Genomic DNA, 23,025 nt, shown 5'->3' on the forward strand with positions numbered 1-23,025 from the left:
GATTTCTGGCACTTGAAACAAGCTCCTGGGGGAGGAGGTCCTGGAGGAACCCCTGGCAGTGGCGGTTCAGGCGTTTGGAAGTTCTTGTGTGCGGGAGATGTGGCTGGGGTTTGTCTCACAGTGGAGGCAAGGAACTGCAACTCAGAAATACATTGCTACTTGGCTGCCTCTACTCTATTACTGTATACCTTGAAGGCGAGGTTAATTAAGTCCTGTTGTGGGGTTTGAGGGCCGGAATCTAATTTTTGGAGCTTTTTCTAATGTCGGGAGCTGACTGGGTGATAAAATGCATACGAAGAACAAGGCGGCCTTCTGGCCCCTCTGGGTCTAGGGCTGTAAAGCGTCTAAGGGTTGCTGTGAAGTGGGCCATGAACTGGGCTGGGTTTTTATATTTGATGAAAAACAGCCTAAATGCCAACTGATTTGGGAGAAAAGAGGAGCATTAACCTTGACTATGCCTTTAGCTCCAGCCGCCTCTTTAAGAGGAAACTGTTGGGCAGGTTGGGGAGGGCTAGTCACGGAAGGAAACTGTAAACCAGACCCAGTGTGAGGAGAGGAGGTGATAGAAGGATTATAGGGTGGGGGAGCAGAGGCTGAGGAAGAACTGGGGCCTGGCTCGGCCTGGGGAGGAGCAGCCTGGGGAGAAGGGGAGAGGTCAGGCGGGTCTGTAGAAAAGGAAGACTAGAAAGACTCAGCGACGCTTGGGGTTGAGACAGAGAGGACAGTCGGGCGGGAAAGGAGGAGGACTTGGGACGAGTCGCATTGGGAACAGGGAACAATGTGTAAAAGAATGCCGGGACCTCAGGCACCTCAGACTATTTGCCCATTCTACGACAAGAATTATCTAGATCGGCCGGGTGCGGTGGCTCACGCCTGTAATCCCAGCACTTTGGGAGGCCGAGGTGGGCAGATCACGAGGTCGGGAGATCGAGACCATCCTGGCTGACACGGTGAAACCCCGTCTCTACTAAAAATACAAAAAACTAGCGGGGTGTGGTGGCGGCGCCTGTAGTCCCAGCTACTCGGGAGGCTGAGGCAGGAGAATGGCGCGAACCCGGGAGGCGGAGCTTGCAGTGAGCCGAGATGGTGCCACTGTACTCCAGCCTGGGCGGCAGAGCGAGACTCCGTCTCAAAAAAAAAAAAAAAAAAAAAAAGAATTATCTAGATCTTGTAGGATGGAAAAATGGAAAGTGCCGTTTTCTGGCTATTTGGAACCCCTGTCGAGTTTGTACTGGGGCCAAGCGGTATTGAGAAGAAAATAAGACACTTAGATTTTAGGTCAGGCGAGAGCTGGAGAGGTTTTCAGTTCTGGAGAACACAGGCTCAGGGAGAAGAGGGAGGAATGGAGGGTGGAAAGTTGCCCATAGTGAAGGAGGGAAGTTTAAAGAGAAGGGAGAGACACGGAGAAAGGTGGGGTGAGCAGCCAAAGCAGGCGTCCCCGTGGAGATCAGACACCAATGGAACGCGGGTGAATAATCAGAGAGGCGTCCCTGCAATGATTAAACACCAAGGGAAGAATGTTTTCCCGAGTCCGTGACCGGCGCCGGAGTTTTGGGTCCACGGATAAAACGCGTCTCCTTTGTCTCTACCAGAAAATGAAAGGACTTGAAATTTAGAGAAGGGAGAGATTGAAGGGTGGCGCCAAGATTGAAAGGAGAAAGAGGATGAGGGATAGTGAGAGAGGTTGGAGAAGACAGTCAAAAAGAGGCTGCTTACCTGATTTAAAATCGGTGAGATGTTCCTTGGGCTGGTGGGTCTGAGGACCCAAGGTCGTAGGTGGATCTTTCTCATGGAGCAAAGAGCAGGAGGACAGGGGATTGATCTCCCAAGGGAGGTCCCCCAATCTGAGTCCCCAAATTTCATGCACGTCCATGTGAAGAGACCACCAAACAGGCTTTGTGAGAGCAATAAAGCTTTTTAATCACCTGGGTGCAGGTGGGCTGAGTCCGAAAAGAGTCAGCGAAGGGAGATGGGGGTGGGGCCATTTTATAGCATTTGGGTAGGTAAAGGAAAATTACAGTCAAAGGGGGTTCTCTGGCGGGCAGGGGTGGGGGTGTCACAAGGTGCTCAGTGGGGGAGCTTTTGAGCCAGGATGAGCCAGGAAAAGGAATTTCACAAGGTAATGTCATCAGTTAAGGCAGGAACCGGCCATCTGGATGTGTAAGTGCAGGTCACAGGGGATACGATGGCTTAGCTTTGGCTCAGAGGCCTGACACAATCATGTAGAATCTAAGCTGGGATGAAGCTTCAAGCTGTATACAGTGGCATGTTATGAATTCATAAGGAGGCAACATGGGACCTACAGGTGGTTGATCTTATAACGCTGATGGTAATCTCTTAAGATGTAGAATTTTGGAGGTTTCTGAGAGGTATGCTATCTTAAAAAAAATTCCATTAGTTCTGTCTTTCTAGAGGACTGGAGAAAACAAGGACAGTGAAATCTCTGGATTGAAGGCACGACTTCAGTGTTTCTTAATAACAGTATGTTTTTTTTTTTTTTTTTTTTTTTTTTTTTTTGAGACGGATTCTTGCTCTGTCACCCAGGCTGGAGTGCAGTGGCCGGATCTCAGCTCACTGCAAGCTCCGCCTCCCGGGTTCACGCCATTCTCCTGCCTCAGCCTCCTGAGTAGCTGGGACTACAGGCGCCCGCCACCACACCCGGCTAAGTTTTTGTATTTTTAGTAGAGACGGGGTTTCACTGTGTTAGCCAGGACGGTCTCGATCTCCTGACCTCGTGATCCGCCCGTCTCGGCCTCCCAAAGTGCTGGGATTACAGGCTTGAGTCACCGCGCCCGGCCAATAACAGTATGTTTTAGTCCCTTTGTGTTGCTGTCAAGGAACAGCTGAGGCTGAGTGGCGTGTGAAGAGGTTTATTTGGCTCAGGGTTCTGCAGGCTGTACAGGAAGCACGGCGTAGCGTCTTCTTCTGCTGAGGGCCTCAGCACGGATGCACTCCTGGTGGAGGCGAAGGAGAGCCCTGTGCAGACCACACGGTGAGAAAGGGAGGAAGAGGGAGGTGGGGGAAGGTGCCAAGCTCTTTTCAACAACTAGTAGTTGTGGGAACTAAGGGTGAGCACTTACTCCCGTGAGAATGGCACCAAGTCATTCATGAGGGCTCCACCCGCTCCACCAGGCCCCACCTTTCACACTGGGGATCATAGTTCAACAAGAGACTCAGCAGGACCAAACCAACCACAGCATTGGTCTGGAAAACGAGTATCTCTGTCATTAGAAGTAAGTGGGGATTTTCCAGGTTGGAAAACAAAATCAAGCCCTTTTTGTCACTCTCTGGCAGGGAAATTTTCAATCCACAGTGAATATAAACAAACAATAACCAGAACGTATTGATAATCCACGGCAGAAGGCATTTGTATGGAGTCCACCTGGAGGGGTCTGAGGGCCTTCGAGCTCTCTAGTTCCTGCTCACGTCTACATTTACATGTTTTCTCAGGATTTCATTCACAGGGGGATGTTTTGTAACTGTTCTTGGCAATACCTCTAAAATTACCTGGCTTAATATTGTTGCCAATTTATCTTTACAGGCATCCAATTTTGGGTAATATCATAAAGAATTTTTGTTAGAGTCCACTATCACCTTTTTGATGACATCAGCTGCCTCTCCCAGGATGTAATAGGCATCAGAACTTTCCTCATTTTCTTTTTGCAAATCAGGGGCTTGTTCTGACGCTAACAGCAGCCTCTGAATTTCTCAAGACTGGTGAGATCACAGGAGTGTTTGTATGGGCTGATCTGGTTTCTTTCGCGTAGTGGTCAGCCCAAACATTGCCATTAGGATCTGAGTCTTTGTATTTGAATGACCTTTTACCGCTTCTATAGCTAATATAGCAAAGCATCTAAAATGTCTCTGTGACTCAACTTTTATAGGCATTTGTCAGGGTTAGAAGCCTGTTTCGAAAGCATTCAAACTTTGTGGACTAGCCCCAGTCACATTTCTTTATACTATCAGTCTAAACATTTGTTCTTTATTTTTTCCAACCTGCCCACGTGGGAGCAAATGTTTGAGTCTTCTGCAGTGACCTAATTTCTGGGATCGGTCTATATTTTAAGGGTGAATTTAACTCTGTGGTAGCATTTTGAAATAGGAACAAGTAAAATTAGGACAAGGCTACTCAAGGCATCTCTAACAAAATTACTAAAGGGTATGTATTTTTTACAGTGAGAGTTAATAATTTGGTGACAGAAAGGAATCTTCCTTCAAATATAGCATAACTTAATCACTTTACATGTGTGAAAATAATTCAAAATCAAAGCTGTTGGAATTTTATTTAGAGCCTTAAAGGAATGTGATTATGAGGACTGAGTCATGCAACAGGCACCTGTAACCTCTGTTTCTCTGATTATAGATTATCCGTTTTCTTTGCCTACACTGTGTCATGCGCGTCCGTGTGAAGAGACCACCAAACAGGCTTTGTGTGAGCAACAAAGCTTTTTAATCACCTGGGTGCAGGCGGGCTGAGTCTGAAAAGAGAGTCAGCGAAGGGAGATAAGGGTGGGGCCGTTTTATAGGATGTGGGTAGGTAAAGGAAAATTCCAGTCAAATGGGGCTTGTTCTCTGGCGGGCAGGAGTGGGAGTCATAAGGTGCTCTGTGGGGGAGCTTTTTGAGCCAGGATGAGCCTGGAAAAGGACTTTCACAAGGTAATGTCATCACTCAAGTCAAGGACCGGCCATTTTCACTTCTTTTGTGGTGGAATGTCATCAGTCAAGGCGGGGCAGGGCATTTTCACTTCTTTTGTGAATCTTCAGTTACATCTGGGCTTACACGTGCAAGCCACAGGGGATGCGATGGCTTGGCTTGCGCTCAGAGGCCTGACATTTTTGCCGCCTTATATTAATAAGAAAAATAAAACAAAATAGTGTTGAAGTGTTGGGGTGGCGAAAATTTTGGGGGGCGGTATGGAGAAAGAATGGGCGATGTTTCTCAGGGCTGCTTCAAGCGGGATTAGGGGCGGCGTGGGAACCTAGAGTGGGAGAGATTAAGCTGAAGGAAGATTCTGTGGTAAGGGGTGATATTGTCGGGTTGTTAGAAGAAGCATTTGTCATATAGAATGATTGGTGATGGCCTGGATGTGGTTTTGTATAAATTGAAAAACTAAACAGAAGCCACAAGGTCTGAATAAGAGGAGAGAAGACAGGTATTAAAGGACTAAGAATTGGGAGGACGTAGGACATCTAATTAGAGTGCCCAAGGAGGCTCAGCATAGCCCTGCCAGCAAATATTATTTACGTTAAGAGGGAATTTAGAGTGGCGGTTTGGGATAGCACCAGGATGTATCAGCTGTGATGGCTTTGGAGAAACAGTGTAAACACGAGCAGGGCATTTATGAGTAGTTGAGAACGGTGAATAGGAGTACGACTAGACAGAAGACAGTAGGGATGACAAGTTTTTTGGGGTGCAGTCCAAGTTGGTCTGGTGTCTGGAATGAGACTGGGGCTTAATAAAAAGGAGCGTCCACACAGGAGCTCAAATGGGCTGGAACCTGTAGCATTCTGAGGACAGGCCTGAATTCTGAGAAGGGAAAGTGGTAAAAGTATTGTCCAGTCCTTTTTAAGTTGGTGACTGAGCTGGGTGAGGTGTGTTTTTAAAAGACCGTTAGTCCATTCTGCCTTTCCTGAAGACTGAGGACGGTAAAGGGGTATGAAGGTTCCATTGACTATCAAGAGCCTGAGAAACTGCTTGGGTGATTTGACTAGTAGAGGCCGGTCCGTTATCAGACTGTATAGATGTGGGAAGGTCTTCCTTTACCTACCCAAATCCTGTAAAACGGCCCACCCTCATCTCCCTTCGCTGACTCTTTTCGGACTCAGCCCGTCTGCGCCCAGGTGATTAAAAAGCTTTATTGCTCCCGCAAAGCCTGTTTGGTGATCTCTTCACACGGACGCGCATGACACACCGTTTTGTAAAATGTTATAAAAAACTCAGGGGCAGCAGGGAAGGACCCCTTCCCTCCTGTTGATCCTCATTATAATTTCCCTCTTTCTTCTCTTACACAAGGACCTCACGACGACTACACTGTCTAAATCACAATGTTAAATAGTCTTTCAATTGGAAGGAAAAAACATCAAGCTGTAACTAATCAAATCGCTGTTCCTCATAAACCAGACTCATACGGAAAATGCTGTGATTCCACTAAATTTGCTTCCTGCCTGTATAAAAGAGACCTTAACTTTTTAGCTTTGGAGCACTGACCCCATTCCTTTGGAGTCTGTGTTTCCCGGATGGCTATCCTCGGCTTTTTCCTTAAAAACAGCCTTTTTAAATGAGATTCTGATCCTTTAAATTATTTCAGGTTGTCGTGAAAAATCCAAATTCTTATTTCACTCTTTTGATACACAGTTTAGGTAAAAAACATTTTTAAAAGATTTTACCTTTATTTACATGTGTATTTATATAAACATACAAGATACCTGGGCATAGTGGCTCACGTCTGTAATCCCAGCACTTTGGGAGGCTGAGGCAGGAGGATCACTTGCACTCAGGAGTTTGAGACCAGACTGGGCAACAAAGCAAGACCTCGTCCCTACAAAAAATAAAAACATTAGCCGGATGTGGTGGTCCGTGCCTGTCGTCCCAGCTACGTGGGAGACTGAGGAGGGAGAACTTGCTTGGGCCTGGGAGTTCAAGGCTGCAGGGAGCCTATGATTGTGCCAACTCAGCCTAGGTGACAGAGCAAGACCCTGTCTCAAGATAAACCCATAAAGACATCCATTATTATTTCACGTAAGTACAATTCTTTATATATAACCTTTTTAAATTCAGCCTTGGCCTAGTCCAAAGCGACTGTCATGTGACAAGCGTCCACTGTAAACAGACCCAGTTGTGTCGAGTCTTCAGATTTGGGGGGTATGTTACCACTCAAATACCTACCTTTAGAGTAATTATTTCAAAAGCACAGGTAACGGAAGAGACCCTTGTGTGTATCTCCCCCCAAGTCCGTAGTGTTTCTCTCAAGCCTGCTGGGGAGCCTCATGGGGTGAAATGAGAACTTAAAAAAGGAGTCTGGGGGGTCTCAGGACGTTGTTCTGATGAAGCAAGTTTAGGATCGATTTCTTGAGATACTCTTTCTGAGGGAAAGTCTGTCAATACAGGTTTTTTCTTTTCTTTTTTTTTGTTTTTTTGAGACGGAGTCTTGCTCTGTTGCCAGGCTGGAGTGCAGTGGTATGATCTTGGCTCACTGCAACCTCCGCCTCCTGGGTTCAAGTAATTCTCCTGCCTCAGCCTCCTGAGTAGCTGGGATTATAGGTGTGCGCCACCACGCCCAGCTAATTTTTGTATTTTTAGTAGAGACGGGATTTCACCATGTTGGCCAGGGTAGTCTAGAACTCCTGACCTCCACTGATCTGCCCACCTCGGCCTCCCGAAGTGCTGGGACGACAGGTGTGAGTCCCGGCGCCTGACCCAGTTTTTCTTTTGTTTAAGTGAGGGTTTCTAGGACGCTCACCTGTATACAGAGCTTTCCACCTCATTATCTGCTTTGGTGTAGAAAGAGAAACCCAAGCCCTGAATTTGTCCTGACCGTGCCAAGGGCATGTAGGAAACCCTGCTGCGAGCATTGTACAAGGCCTGATGTCAGCCTACACACCACAGCTCCGGTTGCACAGGAAATCTGGTGTCCCCGAGGGACACATCACAGGTTGTAAAAATAATGTGGCTTGTTCTACTGACCTTTGGTACAAAGCAGATAAAAGGTCAGATTCACAATCACGCCAAACAACATTCTGACTAAATCACTCCCACCTTCATGGGGATGGTTTTGATTTCATGATGTAACTAGCCTCCAACAGAACACTGACGTGCAGCATCTCCTAGCAAAGGCTGGCTTTAACACAGGGAAGACGCTGAGAAAAGCAAGTTGGAGCAGGCAAGATGAAACCAACCAATGCGCTGTGGCTACTGAGACTCGCCTCGTGTCTGTGTGGGCTCGACAGGGACCATGGAGGAGCTGAGAGTCTTAACATTGGAAAAGGGTCTACACACTTCTAGTTAAAAGAAAAAAATACAATTTAGATGTGTAGCCTTTACTACTGCACCTAACAGACTTGGCTAAGTCATTTCCAGTCTGTACCGAGGCTCCGTTTCCAGCAGTCCCAGCTGGTATTTCTACGTGGCACCCTGTGTCACTGTCACCTGTGGCTCCATTTCTCAGCGTCACACAGGTTGCTTTCCATCCAGCCTGGCCTTGGGGTATAGCTGTATCAGCTGGTAAACTGCTAAATCATTTCAATACCAGTGGGTAAACAGCGGTTTCTAGTACCCCCAGCCCCTGTGCCACAGCCCAAGGCATCCCACCTTGTCTCCAAACCACTGTTTAGAAATGAAATGGCACAGGGGCACTGCATGCTGTGCTGCTGCTGGTGAGCTCCCACAGGTGGCCGTCAGGGCCCTCCCCCAGGCCGCCCCTGAGTCCCTGCTGTCTGCCCTCCGTGCCCCACTTCTCTCCTTCTCCGTCTGTCTTCCTCTCACCACACAACTTCCTTAGACTGAAGGCTGGTAGAGGTTGGCCAGTGTTAGAACACGCAGGGGTGAGTTGGACACAGACTGTTCCTGAGAATGGTGACTGTGACCAGAGGGGAGGCGGCACAGTGGGTGCCGTGTGCATCTGCGGTCAGCCTGACCTGGGGCCTCTGAGCCAGCACGGCCCAGCCGGGTTCCTCAAGTGTAACGGAGTAACCCAGCACGTCGAGTGTTAGCCAGGTACCTGACGCAGAGTCAGTACTCAATACATGGTAGCAATGACTGCTTTTTATGAGGCCTTTTAGGATAGTGGCAGAGGGAAAACGCGTACTGGATGAATCCAAATAGGCTTTCAAGTCGTTTTCGATCAAGGACCCTCCATGATTGCCACGGGAGCACACAGAACTCCATCAGACGCTGCAGGGAGTTCCAGCAATGAGAGAGCAAGCCCCATCTTAACCTGTCCGCTCCAGCAATGAGAGAGCAAGCCCATCTTAACCTGTCCGCTCCAGCAATGAGAGAGCAAGCCCCATTTTAACCTGTCCACGCTACCGAGCAAGCCAAGGATAAGGGGGTTTACTCCGGTGTGAGAAAATCCTAACAAATACACCTTGTGTGTAAAAAACCACAAAACAAGGCTTTTGAAAAAAGCATCATTTATTTCAAAGTACAACACAAAGTTGTATTTTTAAGAAATACACATTCAATCTTGTATCTCAAGACTTGGCTATGTGCATTTCAGTTCATCTTTAAAATAAGTTCAGGTATACAAATGTTACATACCTCAAGTACAAACAGCACAGAAAATGCATATGGTCTCAACTGAATGTTTTTACATTCATTCACTGTTCTTAAGTTGACTTACATTTCTGTAATCTGCTTTTAAACCAAGACAGCCTTACTTTAAAAAAATACTCTGTATTTTCAGCACAAAGTCCTCATACAGTTTTAAAATTAGATCTTGGCGCATAATATTGCGAAATTATTAAAAACCAAACTTGGTAATTTAACAAAATTGTCACATGCCAGGACTTCTGAATCAACTCAAATTATTTCCTTAGCTGTAATGTCAAATGTGTTCATACAGATAAATAAAGCATGGGGAAGACAGGTGGTCAAAACGCAGTTAACGGGAAAGGTCCTCAGATGTACAGGTCTTATTAGAGTTTGTGGCTCAGTCCAGACTTTTCTCTAAAAGCACAACAGCAAATCTCATGTTATCATAATTGCAAGAAAGATCTGAAAGAAGCGAGTGGTCTGAGCCTGCCCTGCTTGGGTCTGTTTTGCAAAGATGAGGAGGGTGGGGAGGGGGAGCTGCAGTAAGAGCCTTAAACAGATGTCTCAGAAACTGGCACATCATGATCTAGACGAGGGCCCACTATGTTTGTTTGTTTGTTTGTTTTTTGCCTAATTTAATTATCGTGAGGAAAGTGCGAATTAGACCAAGGGTCCGAGCTTCTTCTTCCAATCGTGGGGCTCCATATCCGCCACGGGTTGTAGGTCTGTCCCAAGTCGTCAGCTGGGCTGGAGGCAGAGGGGGCGTGGGGAGCAGCGGAGTTTTCTGTGCCCATGAGGCCGATGCTTGCCAGCGTGTTTGCTGGAGTTGTGAAGGGAAGGGCGCTGCTAAGGTTGCTGGACCAAATGGAGTTGCTGAATGGAGTGGTGGACCACAGGCCGCTGGTGTTACCGAGGACCGACTGTGACAAAACAAAGTGTCCAGCACTGAGCCCGGCAGGCAGAGGGTCAAGTGGGTAAGGGGGTAGGGGTAAGGGGGTAAGGCTACAGAAAAGATGAGGCTGGGGCACGCGTTCCTCTCACTCTGCTCACTTTAGAACAAATGTTTTACACATATATTTATGAGCAGATGATTCTGATCTTTTTGAGACAGGGTCTTGCTCCATCACTCAGGCTGGAGTGCAGTGGTGTGATCATGGCTCACTGCAGCCTCAAACTCCTGGGTTCAAGCGATCTTCCCACCTCAGCCTCCCAAAGTGCTGGGATTACAGGCATTAGACACTGTGCCAGCTGGTTGTGATATTTTAAAAAAGACAGCCCGTGGACCAATCCAGCTCTGCCTACTTTTGTAAAGAGAGTTGTATGGGAACACAGCTGCGCCCATCGGCCTGTGCACTCCCATGGAAGCGGTGAAGCATGGCCTTCAGAGCCTACAACAGTCCCTATCTGACTCTATACAAAGTTTGCTGACTTCTCTTTTAAAGAGTGGTTCAGGTGGTTTTAAAACAGAAGGTTGAATAATTACACATGAAGACAAACTTTGGAATCTGTAAAGTTGAAATATCTATTATGAAACCTTGCATGTCTAATTTAGTTTTTCTGAGAATAAAGAGGCAAACGCAGTGGGGTCATATTTTTCTGTCATAATTTTGTGGAAGCCAGAACCACTAATTATTTTCCTTGGCAAGAATACTCTTTTGGTGCATGATCTTTGCAGGAGACTTCGGCCAAGAGGCAAACAAATGCGCTCTAGAAAATCTAAGCTAAGAGACAGGGGCTTCTCAGCAACGAAGTAAACGCAGTATCGAGCTTGCTCCTGGGAGCCCAGTGCCTGCACTGCACAGATCTAAAGGCTTCCCTCAGCCATCTGAACCTGCCACAGGCCTATGGCCACCCTTGGGGTCCATTTACAGGTGGGGAAGATGCAGAAAATGCCCTTGATCTATTAGGAAGGACTCCAGAGACCAACCTCACAGCAGTTCCTAAAACTTCCTGCTTGTAATGGCTCTGAAGAACATCGATCGATCATTTTGACAGAATACGAAGACAAAGCAGTGAAGATAACAGAAGGACTAACCCACCCCTCTGATACTGCTATTGGTTGTTTATAACTGTGTCAGTGCCATCCATGTGACAGCAATGGCAGGTGGCGAGTGAGTGGGCCAGGGCCAGGCCTCAGCCCCAGCCCCAAGTACTCACTGTGGCTGTGTGGGTCGGGGAGCCGGAACTGGCTGGCCAGGAAGGACTGGCATCTGTCGCTGGCGAGTCCCAAAGGTATGAAGGGCCACTATTAAACTCGTTCCAGCTCCTCTGTGAGGCCTGATTGCACGATCGAGATAATCCGAGTTTGCTGAAAACTTCTGGAAATAAAGCAACAGTCGTCAAGTCCGTATTTGGTTTTGCCATGATCACCACGGCATGGGGCTTCACTCAACGGCATACCTCCCACCACTGCTCCTGGAGCCACCACACCCACTGCCCCAGCCCCACCACAGCCCAGCGGAAGCAGGGGCAGGGATGTCCTCCAGAACTTGAACGCACAGGGCACGAGCTGATGTGCCACTGATGACATCCAAATGCAAACATTCCCCACTCCCACATGATCGCTAATGCGAAGCTTCCATGGTGACCTCCGGTTCTGGACAGCAAGAAGAGGACCCCTGGCATGCTCAGGGCCCCATTTCAGATCGGAACCCTTCTGTGAAGCCCTTCAGTACCTGCCGTGGAACTCACACCAACTGGTGCACACACCATGTCAAGCCCGGTCCTCTGCCCCTTTGGGCTGCTGGTGTGTGTGAGGGAGGAGGAGGGGAGGGGACCCTTCCCAGGGAGCTTCCTGCGGGGCCTCCTTCCACAGCGCTGCTGTGCCGTGTTCTCCAGCACACAAAACCACACCTCCCTCCCTTCCTCTGTCCACAGGCTTATTAGTTACACATCTAGTGTTAAACACTCACCACCAGTTAGATTAAAAGAATTTCCAAAGGCGGAGAACGAATTGAGGGGAGTGAAGTCAGGGCTGCTTGGGTTGCTGACGGGACTCCACAAACCCGAGCTAAATGTTACAAGAGGAAAACGCAACACACAGAAATGTATGGTGGTTAGTGAAAACGGATCCATAGTGCACAGCTTCACAAACAGGAGACACTGCTTCAACTGGGGGTACTCATATTAAAAACGAAGACAAAAGGAGGAGCTGAACAATGGCTGCTTCCCACAAGGAATGAGCCGGAGGGAGCCTCCGAGCTCCGGATGCCCTATCACTAGCCCACAGCCCGGTTCAGAGCAAGTGTTTTGCAGAGAAACAGACATTTTTTTCCTTCTGTTTGCTTTTTTGGTAATGGAGGGTTTATTTAAAAACTATTTCAGGCCGGGCGCAGTGGCTCAAGCCTGTAATCCCAGCACTTTGGGAGGCTGAGATGGGCGGATCACGAGGTCAGGAGATCGAGACCATCCTGGCGAACCTGTTGAAACCCCGTCTCTACTAAAAATACAAAAAACTAGCCGGGCGCGGTGGCGGCACCTGTAGTCCCAGCTACTCGGGAGGCTGAGGCAGGAGAATGGCGTAAACCCGGGAGGCGGAGCTTGCAGTGAGCTGAGATCTGGCCACTGGACCCCAGCTTGGGCGACAGAGCGAGACTCCGTCTCCAAAACAAAAACAAAAACAAAAACAAAAAACCACAAACAAAAAAAAAAAACCAATTTCAAATCTAGGACTCATTTCCTATTAGTGCAAAGTAGGTACATTGGGGCTCTATTGTGGCTTGTCAGGAAAAGTCAACCAAGGTGACTGCTGCATGGACAAGCCTGGCTCACGAAAGGGGCGTGGCCAATGATTTACCATAAACTGTCTAGTATTCGCTCCAAATTTCCCTCCTCCCAAGTAACTGTTGCTCTTCTGTTTTTAACGATCAGATCCCATCTCACCACAGGCCAGGAGACAGAGGGAGTGAGAACAGGTTTAACATGCGTGCCTGCTGGGCTGAGACAGGCGTGGGTGCCCCTTTCTCTACCTGGACCCCCCCAGGGAAGGCACCGCAGCCGGCCTTCTGCTTCCACCCAGCAGACACGATTTCTTAGAGGCACCTGACCACTTCTGACAAACGCCTCCTTGTCAATCAGGGGAAGGATGCCCTGAAACCCACTTATGGATAAAAGGTGCTAACCCAACTTGAGAAGCCTTCCGTCTTTCTAGTGATTAGTGGTGGTCTACCGTACCTGTCTGAGCCATCGCTGTCAACAGGAGCGTGTGAAATGCCCAGGGTGCTGGAGAAACCTGTTTTGTTCGAAGAAACTTTAGCAAAGCCATTCCCACCTGTAACAATGGACGCTCAATCAATGGAAGGTACATCAGGGCAGAGGTCATTCCACCAGGCCTGGCGCCCGGCGTGGCAGGTCCCTGAAGCAAAGGCACTGACCTGGGCTCTTGTCGTAGCCGGCCGTGACTGCAGCAAAAGTGGGGTTGCCGTTCTTGCCCGGGAGTGAGGCTGCCTTTGTCAACTTGTGTTTGCTTCCATTTGGCTGCTTTATTTTAGGGTCACTTGAAAAAGAAGCAAAGAGAGAACTCATTCCTCAGCAGTGCCCTGCCTCGGAGAGGTGTGGGGCTGGCAGGACTGAGCCCTGAGTGGGCTTCTCTGCAGCGGGGCAGCTCACAGAGCATCGCTCAGCCTCATGTCACATGCTCTGGGGCCTCAGACCGCTTAATCAGAGATAGAGGGCATTCTGGAGAAAGGTAAGAAAACGAAAGATCACCATGAAAGAGACCAGGGCGGGGATCAATTTAGGGACTGGCAGAGGCTTTGATCACACTTTTGTGAAGAACGCTAGAGCCACCCGGCAGGAAATGCAGAGGGCAGGCACTGACACTGGGAAGGGCTGGGCCTCAGGGAGTCCCCTTCCCTGCCAGGACACGGCGAGGTGCTCCTGTGGCAAGGCCCCTAAGCGGGGTGGCTCCCCCAGCCTCAGCGGTTACTGCCTCTTGGGCAATGGGGGGGACCCCAGGCTGGCCGGTGATGCGGTGCACAGAAACCCATGCCACGGCGAGGCACACGGTGAGAACGCCATCTGTGACTGTCAGGCTTGCGCTACACTGTGGCAGGCGGACACAAGCGAGGCTCTGTCCTCGGAGAACAGCATGGTTCCTGCATCGTCTGTGTGGTCAGGAGGCTGCCGTCCCGGGTGTGCACATCCCCTACTGCAGCACCTCACCCAGCACAACAGTCTTGGACCAGATCCTGCCCTTCTAAGTCCTAAGCCAAATTGTCCAAAGGCCAAAATATAAACCCATACTCCCAACTCACAGGAATCCCCTTTAGGTCTTCACGTAATGCTTAGTAAATGTTCACTGGCTCCTCAATGAAAATATCCCTCTAGTGAGTTAAACGGTGCATTTCTCGGTCCACGGGTGGGAAGAATGACTGGATTAGAATGGGAAACGGGTTACTGTTGGAGCTGGGCACCAGCACAGCAGCAGAAGAGGGGGTGGACCCCATGTAAAGGGGCCCACACAAGCCGGCAGTCGTCAGAAGTAACACCAGACAGTGGTCTCTGGCTGGTGTTTCTACGTAAAGGGTGTGACACTGGGTTTCAGGCACGTTTCAAGCTGAGGACTGGAAAGGAAGCAGCAGGCCTACCTGCTGGAGCTGCTGTTGACGATGCTGCTGTAGCTGCCCCGGGCCACGAAGGGGCAGGGGGCGGCCGGGGGAGACGGGGAGGCAGGTGTTGGTGAGGTCTGGCGTTGTTTTAAGAAAATGTCTGCGTTGAGGGTTTGCAGAGAAAGTTTATAAAGACTATCGGTAGCTGGAAATTAAAAACGAAAGGGCTTGTTAGTGTCGTGTTTTGATGAGCAGTCTTCCAATCACTCTGAACGTTCTCTAGACGATGCAGAACTCAAGCTCTTCTACAAAGAAGAGAACAAATGAAAGCTCTTAGATGTGTTCTGTCTGTTTCACAGGTTTTAAAGGGAAAGCAGCCACATATCTGCACTGGGGATCTGAGGGGAGCGAGAGCGTGCCCTGTCCCTGCCGTGTCTTCACCCCCCGCCTCAGCGTGCCCTGTCCCTGCCGTGCTGCGTGGCGACAATTCTTCACCCCCCGCCTCAGCGTGCCCTGTCCCTGCCGTGCTGCGTGGCGACAATTCTTCACCCCCCGCCTCAGCGTGCCCTGTCCCTGCCGTGTCTTCACCCCCCGCCTCAGCGTGCCCTGTCCCTGCCGTGTCTTCACCCCCCGCCTCAGTGTGCCCTGTCCCTGCCGTGCTGCGTGGCGACAATTCTTCACCCTCCGCCTCAGGCAGGGGGGAGGGTCTTCCACGGCCTCCAGGGGTGGAGCGCTGAGGCCGCTGCCTGGGGACCCGGAAAAGCCTCGTGCCTACACGCAGGTTTACAGCTGCGGGAGGTGCAGCGTTCCAGGCTGAATCCCCCAGTTCAGTAAAGCCTCTCTGTTGGCATGATGGGAACGTGCAGCTCTGATCCCTATGCAGCTCCTGGTATACTCCCTCTGATCCCTATGCAGCTCCTAGTATATTCCTGTGTCCTTTAAGGTAATGTCTACACAGCTGTTTTAAAAATCTAAAACAGGCTGGGCACAGTGGCTCGGACCGGTAACCTCAGCATTTTGGGAGGCTAAGGTGGGAGGCCTGCTTCAGCCAGGAGTTTGAGGCTGCAGTGAGCTGTAATCACACCATTGCACTCCAGCCTGACCCCGCCTCTAAAATTAAAACAAAAAATTTCGGTCATAAAATAACATTCTCAGTACATGGAAATATGTATACCTTTTATCAGAAAAATGTATCATTTTGCACATCTATTGTGTGCAACGTGGTGCTGCTGTAGCTACTGCAAGAGGAAGAAGGTGAGGGGAGAGCTGTGAATTCCCGTCACCACAGGGCACAATCCCCAGTCCAGGTCTGCCCAGCTGGGCGTCCTCCCCCTGGCTCCCTGGCTGGCCCCTCCTGCCTTGTGAGAGATTTCTGCGTACCCTGAGTACCCCCCGCTCCACTTCTCCCGTCCCCTCGCTGCCACATTGCAACCGCTCTGCCTGCGGCCACTGCTTCCCTGGTCATACTGTCTAGCACAAGCTACTTCTCCCCCACCCCCAGGGCTCAGGGCTCAAGGCTCAAGGCTCAAGGCTCCCCAGGGCTTGGCTAGGTCAAGGCTCTAGCGTGGCCCTGTGGCCCTACCGAGTAAAGCAGCCTTCCCTTGGAAGCCCGTGCTCTCCACTCCCCACTCCCCCATCCTCAGGGCCGCCTGCTACCTTCTCTCTCACCTTCCCCAGTGCTGCTGGTGCTGGTGCCAGACTCCCACCTGCCCACTCTCACCCCTTGATGACGTGGGCCCCTCCTCGCTGGCTCTGTGGATCTGCTGGCCTGATGCCCACACTCAGGACGTGTCTCACACTGCTCTCCTGTATGAGCCCTGCTCGAATCTCCATGTCCCCCTCACGCTTCTCTGAGGCCTCCCATCTGACACCACGTCTACACTGTCAGCTTGCTATCTGCACAACTGTCCTGACCCTTCTCTAGCCACCTTCTCTGGCCTCCCTCCGCCCCGCAGCGACTCATCCCCTCGGGCAGCGCCCACACTTGGAGCCGCTGTGCTCCGTTGTGTGCGCTGGATCCTCCCAGGTGCCTGTCCTGGGGAAAGGTGTGGGCAGCTCCTGTGGATGGAGTATGTTTCACAGGGCCCAGTGCTGCAGATGCTCCCAAGACTGTGATGATGAAATGAAACAGGAAAAGCCCCTACGGAACAGTGCTTGAGGCAGGAGTGAGGGGGAGACTCAGAACAGTACGGGGGGTGCAATTAGAGAATGTTTTGATTCAAATATTATTAAAATTTTCCTTTGTGTCTTCTGATTTGCCTTTTATTAACCCTTTGTATTTTTTGCCTTTGTATATCATGAAATTATTCAAGGAGAATTTTCTCTGCAACTCATATGGTACAGGGCACCATGCTAAGGGGTGCTACTTGGGATGGAGCGATCTTTACACAGAGGCTGCACAACTCCACCAGTAACTACTGCCACGTGCCGGCTGCACAGTCTTGGGTGGGACCAACGCTTTCACCCCAAGGAACTGCACTAAGCTTGGCACTGCTGACAGCACTCGCAGAACTTCAGGTCTGAGCAAGACGAAACACCAAGGGAGGCGAAGGGAGGAAAGGGGATGAGAAAGCGGGGGCAGAGCAGGAAGGTAAAAGTGATGGGGAGCATGTGGGACCGACTCTCCTGGGTTTCCTGCACCCATATTCTCTATCGAGTGGAGCTCTGCTGGAACATTTTAGTAAAGCTGGCAGAGCAGAGAGGTCACAGGGCTTGGAACCAGTGTAAGGGACTGCTGGGCTAGAAAAACAAAAGGACTGCACAGACGTGGGCTGAGGAGATAAGCTCTGCATCTCTCCCCACCGCACACTGGGAGCTCTGCCCCGAGGCACCATGCTCAGATGCACCAGCTGGCCTCTGCAGAAGAGCCAGGCAGGAAACTGAGGCCTGCGGCACCGGGCTCTTCACAGTTCCTCCTCCAGAGGGCTGGCCTGCCATTTCCCACATCCCCCCCGAGGGGTGGCACCAGAATCTCCTGCCTAGGGTCAGGTCCTGTCATCCTTTCCCATCCACAGAGGGAGTGATGCCAACACGTGGCTCAGGTGCCATTGGCTGGGGATGCTGCCCGCCAGCTTGTGGCCGTGTCTGGCTGTCGCCCGCTCTCCCGGCAGCATGATGCCTGTGTTGTTACGTCACCAGCACAGCTCATGTCGCCTCACTGGGCCTCAGAACGCCCCTGTGAAACTGGCTCCAGGGGCTGTGTTCTGTTGCTGAGAGTGGCATCTGTTTAACGGGGAACTGCCTAAATCGTGGAGTGTTAAGCCGAGGGCCAATGGCCAGCAGAAACCTCAGGGGGCTCCAGGAAGCAGAAGCATCCCGCCTGGACACACGGACCACCCACGGGCTTCTTCAAGATTTGTTGAGTGAAGGATTTAGGATTGTATCTCACCCCAGGCAAAAAGTAGTAGTAAAAGGTGCCACAAAGTCTCATGGCAAATAGGGCTACAGGATGTATCTCAGACAGCATCCTTTCCAGGATGTATCTACACATCCTGGCGAGAGCATGGACGCCCCAGCCGAGCCTTCAGGCTCTCTGCCCTCATTCGGCCCAGTGAGCCTGTCCTTGGTCTAACCCTTTCACCTTCAATGACCCAACTGTTGCTCAAACCTGACTGCATCTCTGGTCTTCCTCACTCGCCCTCTGGCACACTCCAACACAGTGGTGAGCGCGGACCAGTCAGTCCTAAGGCCAGGACCTCTCTTGGTCCCAAATCCCTGCTGTCAGCCCCTCCCTTTGCTGGTCTCTCTTGTCCCCTATTTCAGGTCAAGTGTCTACAGGGTGAGGACTTCTATTTTGGTTGACTGTGCCTACTGTCTTGATTTACTGCAGGCCGAACTGCAGAAACAAGGTCAAGAAGGTAGTAGGAAAAATAATGAAACCTTTGTGTAGGGTGCTTATATAAAAAGACATGGGTGAAGTTGAGAGGAAATGGAATTTTTACAAAAACAATTACGCTATAAATGAGGAATTCGTCAGGTAAAGGACTGCTGAGTCAATGCTTTTATAAGGCAAACAATTCTTTAGAAGATTAACCACTCCAAACAGACCATTCCATTTTGCACACTGGGCAGTGGTGTGCTAGAATACCAGCTCCCTGAAAAAAAAAAAGCCGATGTGAATTGTTGAATGATTCCCCTGATGTAAATAATCTTACCAGGACTGATTTCAACCTACAGCAGTTTAGTCACTGATTAGGCTAGTTAACAACGGGCTCTTAGCTGGCAAAGCGCTGCCAATGGGTATTTTAAAGCAGCATGCCCCTGAAGAGTTCCACGCCCAGAGTGGGGAGGACTGCGGGTAAGTGGAGCCCTGTGGTTTCTCAGCCACTGTACTTACAGCTGCCGGGTTTGTGAACTGGAACAGAATCCCACTCCGGTGGGGGCGAGTCTTTTTCACCCTCTGAGCTACTGGTGTTGCCTAATTCTTGACTATTCGGGAGGAATTTTGCTAGGGCAGGTGGTCTGTTATCCACTAACTTACTTGTACCTGCACAAAAATCAGAAAAGAACATGGTTAATGGAGGATAATTCCCTTCTTTCAGGTCTACTTCAGTGAACCTTCTAATGAGGACAAGAACGCAGCCTTAGCCTTGCATGACTAATAACTACTGACTGCGTACTGATAATGCACAACAACTGTTAACACTACGAAAGGATCTGTCAGACATGATCGCAGAGAACAAAATGACAATACCTCTTGTTTTCTGGGCATTTCGTGATTTGGATCCACTTGTCATTGCAGTTGGAAGAGGAATCTTGCTTGGGGGATTTCTACGTTGCTTACTTTCCAAAGGGGGAGCATACGGTAGTTCTAATGAACTGAAAGACAAACATGGATGGAAAATACAAATGTGTTCCTTTGTCTTGGAGGACGGAAGTCATTAAGATTGTAATTCTTCTACAATACAACTGCATGCAGGAAGCTAATGTAGCTTCCTGGGGAGTTATCTACCCTTGGTCCTCACTCAGCACCGGCTGCGTGCCCAACTCCGTCGCTAAGACTGCCCAGCAGTCAGCCAGCACTTGCAGACTGAAGCTTTGCTGTTCCGAGTGCTGACAAGGAACCGAGGTCCATTATTTAGTAACACGTACTGGGAGGGAGGGTCTGTCTCAGATAAGGCGCAGAAAGAAAACCCTTAGCCCCAACTTGCTGCTCAGTGCTGGAAGTGCAGTCATTCTGCCCGTGAGTCAGTCCCTCCCAGCGTCCAGACTCCCACCACTGAGATTCCTGAACACCAAGACTGTGAAAGGTCTCAGATCTGCAACATCAGAGGCTCCACTATTCAAAACTGAACACGTTTTCCTCATAGAAAATTATGAGGTGACCCAGAGCTGTGTTCCTAGTTACTGCAGGGCATGGGCTGGGATGAACTTTCTTCCTTATTCTTGAGCTCGGGGTTAATCTTAGGCAAAAAATTTAAATATTCTTTTTATTGATTTATTTAGAGTGACATGCTTTCTGAAAGATTTTGAGGTAAGCCTAAGATAATAAGCATGTATAAATAGGACAATTAATTGACTCTCAACTTCCTGTCAGCCACACACAATAGGAAGTGTGATGAGCGATCTTAAATTTCCAAAGCTCAGTGAGTGAGACAGGAAAACCTGCCGGGACAGCAGCTGGAAAGAATGAATCTCAGAGAAAAGAATTGGGTAGCCAGCCCACGGAAGACAGCATGGTGAGTGGAGTACCTGTATGGGCTACAAAGGCATTCTTTATGAAGCCGCATCTCTAATGCCCGCCAAGACCATGTCCGGGACTGGGAGGACCTCCGGAAGGAGCTCAGCTAATGTGGTCCAAGGACCTTTTCCAGCAAAGGCTGAGATGCAGCTCAGAGAGCCCAGTGGCTCCTTTGGAGAAATCTTCCAAGAATCCTCAGGGATCTCCACGGAGCTCCTGGTGACAGCTGTCAGTTCAGGGCTGAGCTGACAGCTAGCTTTTCATCACAAATTTGCAAAGTCTACACAGACGGTATAAAATGGATGCATCTCCAGCATTTCCCACATTTCAGCATGCTTCCTGCCCCCACCCCTCAGGTGTGTGATACCACTGAGGCCTCCCGGCCCCATCCTCCAAGTTCTTCATGCACCATGTTGCCTTCTGTCCTCCCGAACCACAGGATACAGTGTGAGAAGGGTTCCAACTTTCCAGATCTAACGGCGCCACAACACCCTCGCTCCCCAACATCCTCAGTGTCAAGTGTGAGCTCATAAATGAACAAATACATTTAAGAAGGCTGTTTACAAACATTTTATAAGGTGGTAGGGTGAAAGGACATTTTCTTTTCACTCTTTTGTTGCTCTGTATTTCACATTTTCCATAGTAAGTAGGTATTATATCTGGAATTAGTAAGAGTAAACCAAAAAGCCAAGGGTTTCCATTAGCCCAAATAAGTAGAATTTTAGGTAGGATAACAAACTGAAGTGAAAAATCCACTGTTTATGGACCAGATGATGAATGCTACAGTATTATAAAATCTTTTGTATCTCTTCCACTTCTAACCGACAGGGTTATTTAAAAACCCCATCTTCTAAAAATAACCCCAAAGGCTCCCATAGTAGACACCAGCCCTCTGGTGGTGGAGGTGGTGTGGGTGTGATTTATTTTTAAGTGTGTGTGGGTATCTATACAAAACTAAATTCTGTGCCCCTGTAAAAGTAACTGGTTTTTAAGAAGAAAGGTGCCAGACTTCTGTTATTTTTGCTGATTCATACTTTCCTAAATTAAGCCGGATGATCTCTATCAAGAAACCTTTTTTAAGGTTTCTGAATAAAATGGATAATGGCCAACTTAATTGAAGCAATTCTTTTTATTTTTTTGAGACAGAGTCTCACACTGTCACCCAGGCTGGAGTGCAGTGGCGCCATCTTGGTTCACTGCAATCTCTGCCTCCCAGGCTCAAGTGATTCTCCTGCCTCAGCCTCCTGAGTAGCTGGAATTACAGGTGTGTGCCCCCATGCTTGGTTAATGTTTGTATTTTTAACAGAGATGGGGTTTCACCATGTTGACGAGGCTGGTCTCGAAGTCCTGACCTCAGGTGATCTGCCCTCCTTGGCCTCCCGAAGTGCTGGGATTACAGTGGGATTACAGGCGTGAGCCACCGTGCCCAGACTCAAGTGATTCTTTTTAAAAAGGAAAACAGAAAGGTGGTTCAGATGCCAGGATTTATTTATTTATTGACAGGGTCTCACTCTGTTGCCCAGGCTAGAGTGCAGTGGCGCAATCACGACTCTCTGCAGTCTCTTAACTCCTGGGCTCAAGCAATCCTCCTGCCTCAACCTCCCTAGTAGTTGGGTCTACAGGTGTGTGCCATCATACCTGGCTAATTTAAAAGAAAACATTTTTGTAAGATGAGGTCTTGCTATACTGTCCAGGCTGGTCTTGAACTCCTGGGCTCAAGCAATCCTCCTGCCTTGACCTCCCAAAGTGCTGGGATTATAGGTGTGAGCTACCACACCTGGCCTATTTTTATAATATATTTTCCCCCATTTTTTAATAATAATGTTTTTCTTTTTCTTAATATTCTGAGATTTCGTATTTTTATTTTTGCTTTTCACAACGTTACACCTGACTGGGGCCTGGCCTATTTTTATTCCTGTAATACACAGTACACACCTCTGTCTGGGGAGGAGAGAAGCAGACCTGAGGACACAGCTCGGGACGTGACCGGCCGTGGAGGCAGGGTTTTCCCAGTGCTGACAGGTCTGGGGCTGGCGTGCGCAGTGTGGTGTTCACGGCCCCTGGCCCTGAGTTGAGCATGTTATTTAAGCAGGTTTTTAGAGATAATATGATTAGTTTATCTACTTAACTTCTTTTGCTTATTTTAGATTATTACATTTATGTAAACATATACTGTTGATAAACAAATAGAAAAACAAAAGGATCAGTGAATACTCAGGATCCTAAACCAGGGATGCCCTGGGTCCTTCCTGGTTCTGCGGAAACCTTCAGTGCCTGAGATCTGATTCCCATTCCCTGGCATCTCTGACACAGACTTCAGGCTTCTGGAGGTCTGCAGGCCCGTTTCTGTGTTGCCACAGCTGGAAAACATGGTGAGATCAGACTGCTGCTGCAGCCCCACACTCCCATTTCCTAGAAATGATTTTTTTGAGGTCAGCTTTTGGGAGTGTGGATGGATGGGAGTGAGCCGTTCCTTTGGCTTTATCACCTCTTATAAAGCTTCCAAAAGAAAGTGATGATATATGCCTTATTAATGACATAGCTTA

General features: G+C 49.3%; 2 protein-coding genes across 2 annotated transcripts in view; both read right to left on the reverse strand.

The window, feature by feature from the left end:
- The window catches only part of ANKRD39 (ankyrin repeat domain 39), a 745,852-nt gene that overhangs the window by 294,522 nt on the left and 428,305 nt on the right, over nt 1-23,025 (reverse strand). The gene's annotated exons all lie outside the window — the stretch shown is intronic.
- The window catches only part of TMEM131 (transmembrane protein 131), a 256,208-nt gene continuing 242,295 nt past the window's right edge, over nt 9,113-23,025 (reverse strand). The window contains exons 34-41 of the mRNA XM_050755189.1: nt 19,493-19,617; nt 19,136-19,285; nt 14,839-15,004; nt 13,624-13,745; nt 13,424-13,520; nt 12,163-12,260; nt 11,408-11,568; nt 9,113-10,170 (exon numbers count right to left, since the gene is read on the reverse strand). Of these exons, the coding sequence (XP_050611146.1) occupies nt 9,886-10,170; nt 11,408-11,568; nt 12,163-12,260; nt 13,424-13,520; nt 13,624-13,745; nt 14,839-15,004; nt 19,136-19,285; nt 19,493-19,617 (1,204 nt within the window). The 3' untranslated portion in view covers nt 9,113-9,885. The remainder of the gene's footprint in view (nt 10,171-11,407; nt 11,569-12,162; nt 12,261-13,423; nt 13,521-13,623; nt 13,746-14,838; nt 15,005-19,135; nt 19,286-19,492; nt 19,618-23,025) is intronic.

The sequence above is a fragment of the Macaca thibetana genome, chromosome 13 (genome assembly GCF_024542745.1).
Source record: "Macaca thibetana thibetana isolate TM-01 chromosome 13, ASM2454274v1, whole genome shotgun sequence".
Lineage (NCBI taxonomy): Eukaryota > Metazoa > Chordata > Mammalia > Primates > Cercopithecidae > Macaca > Macaca thibetana.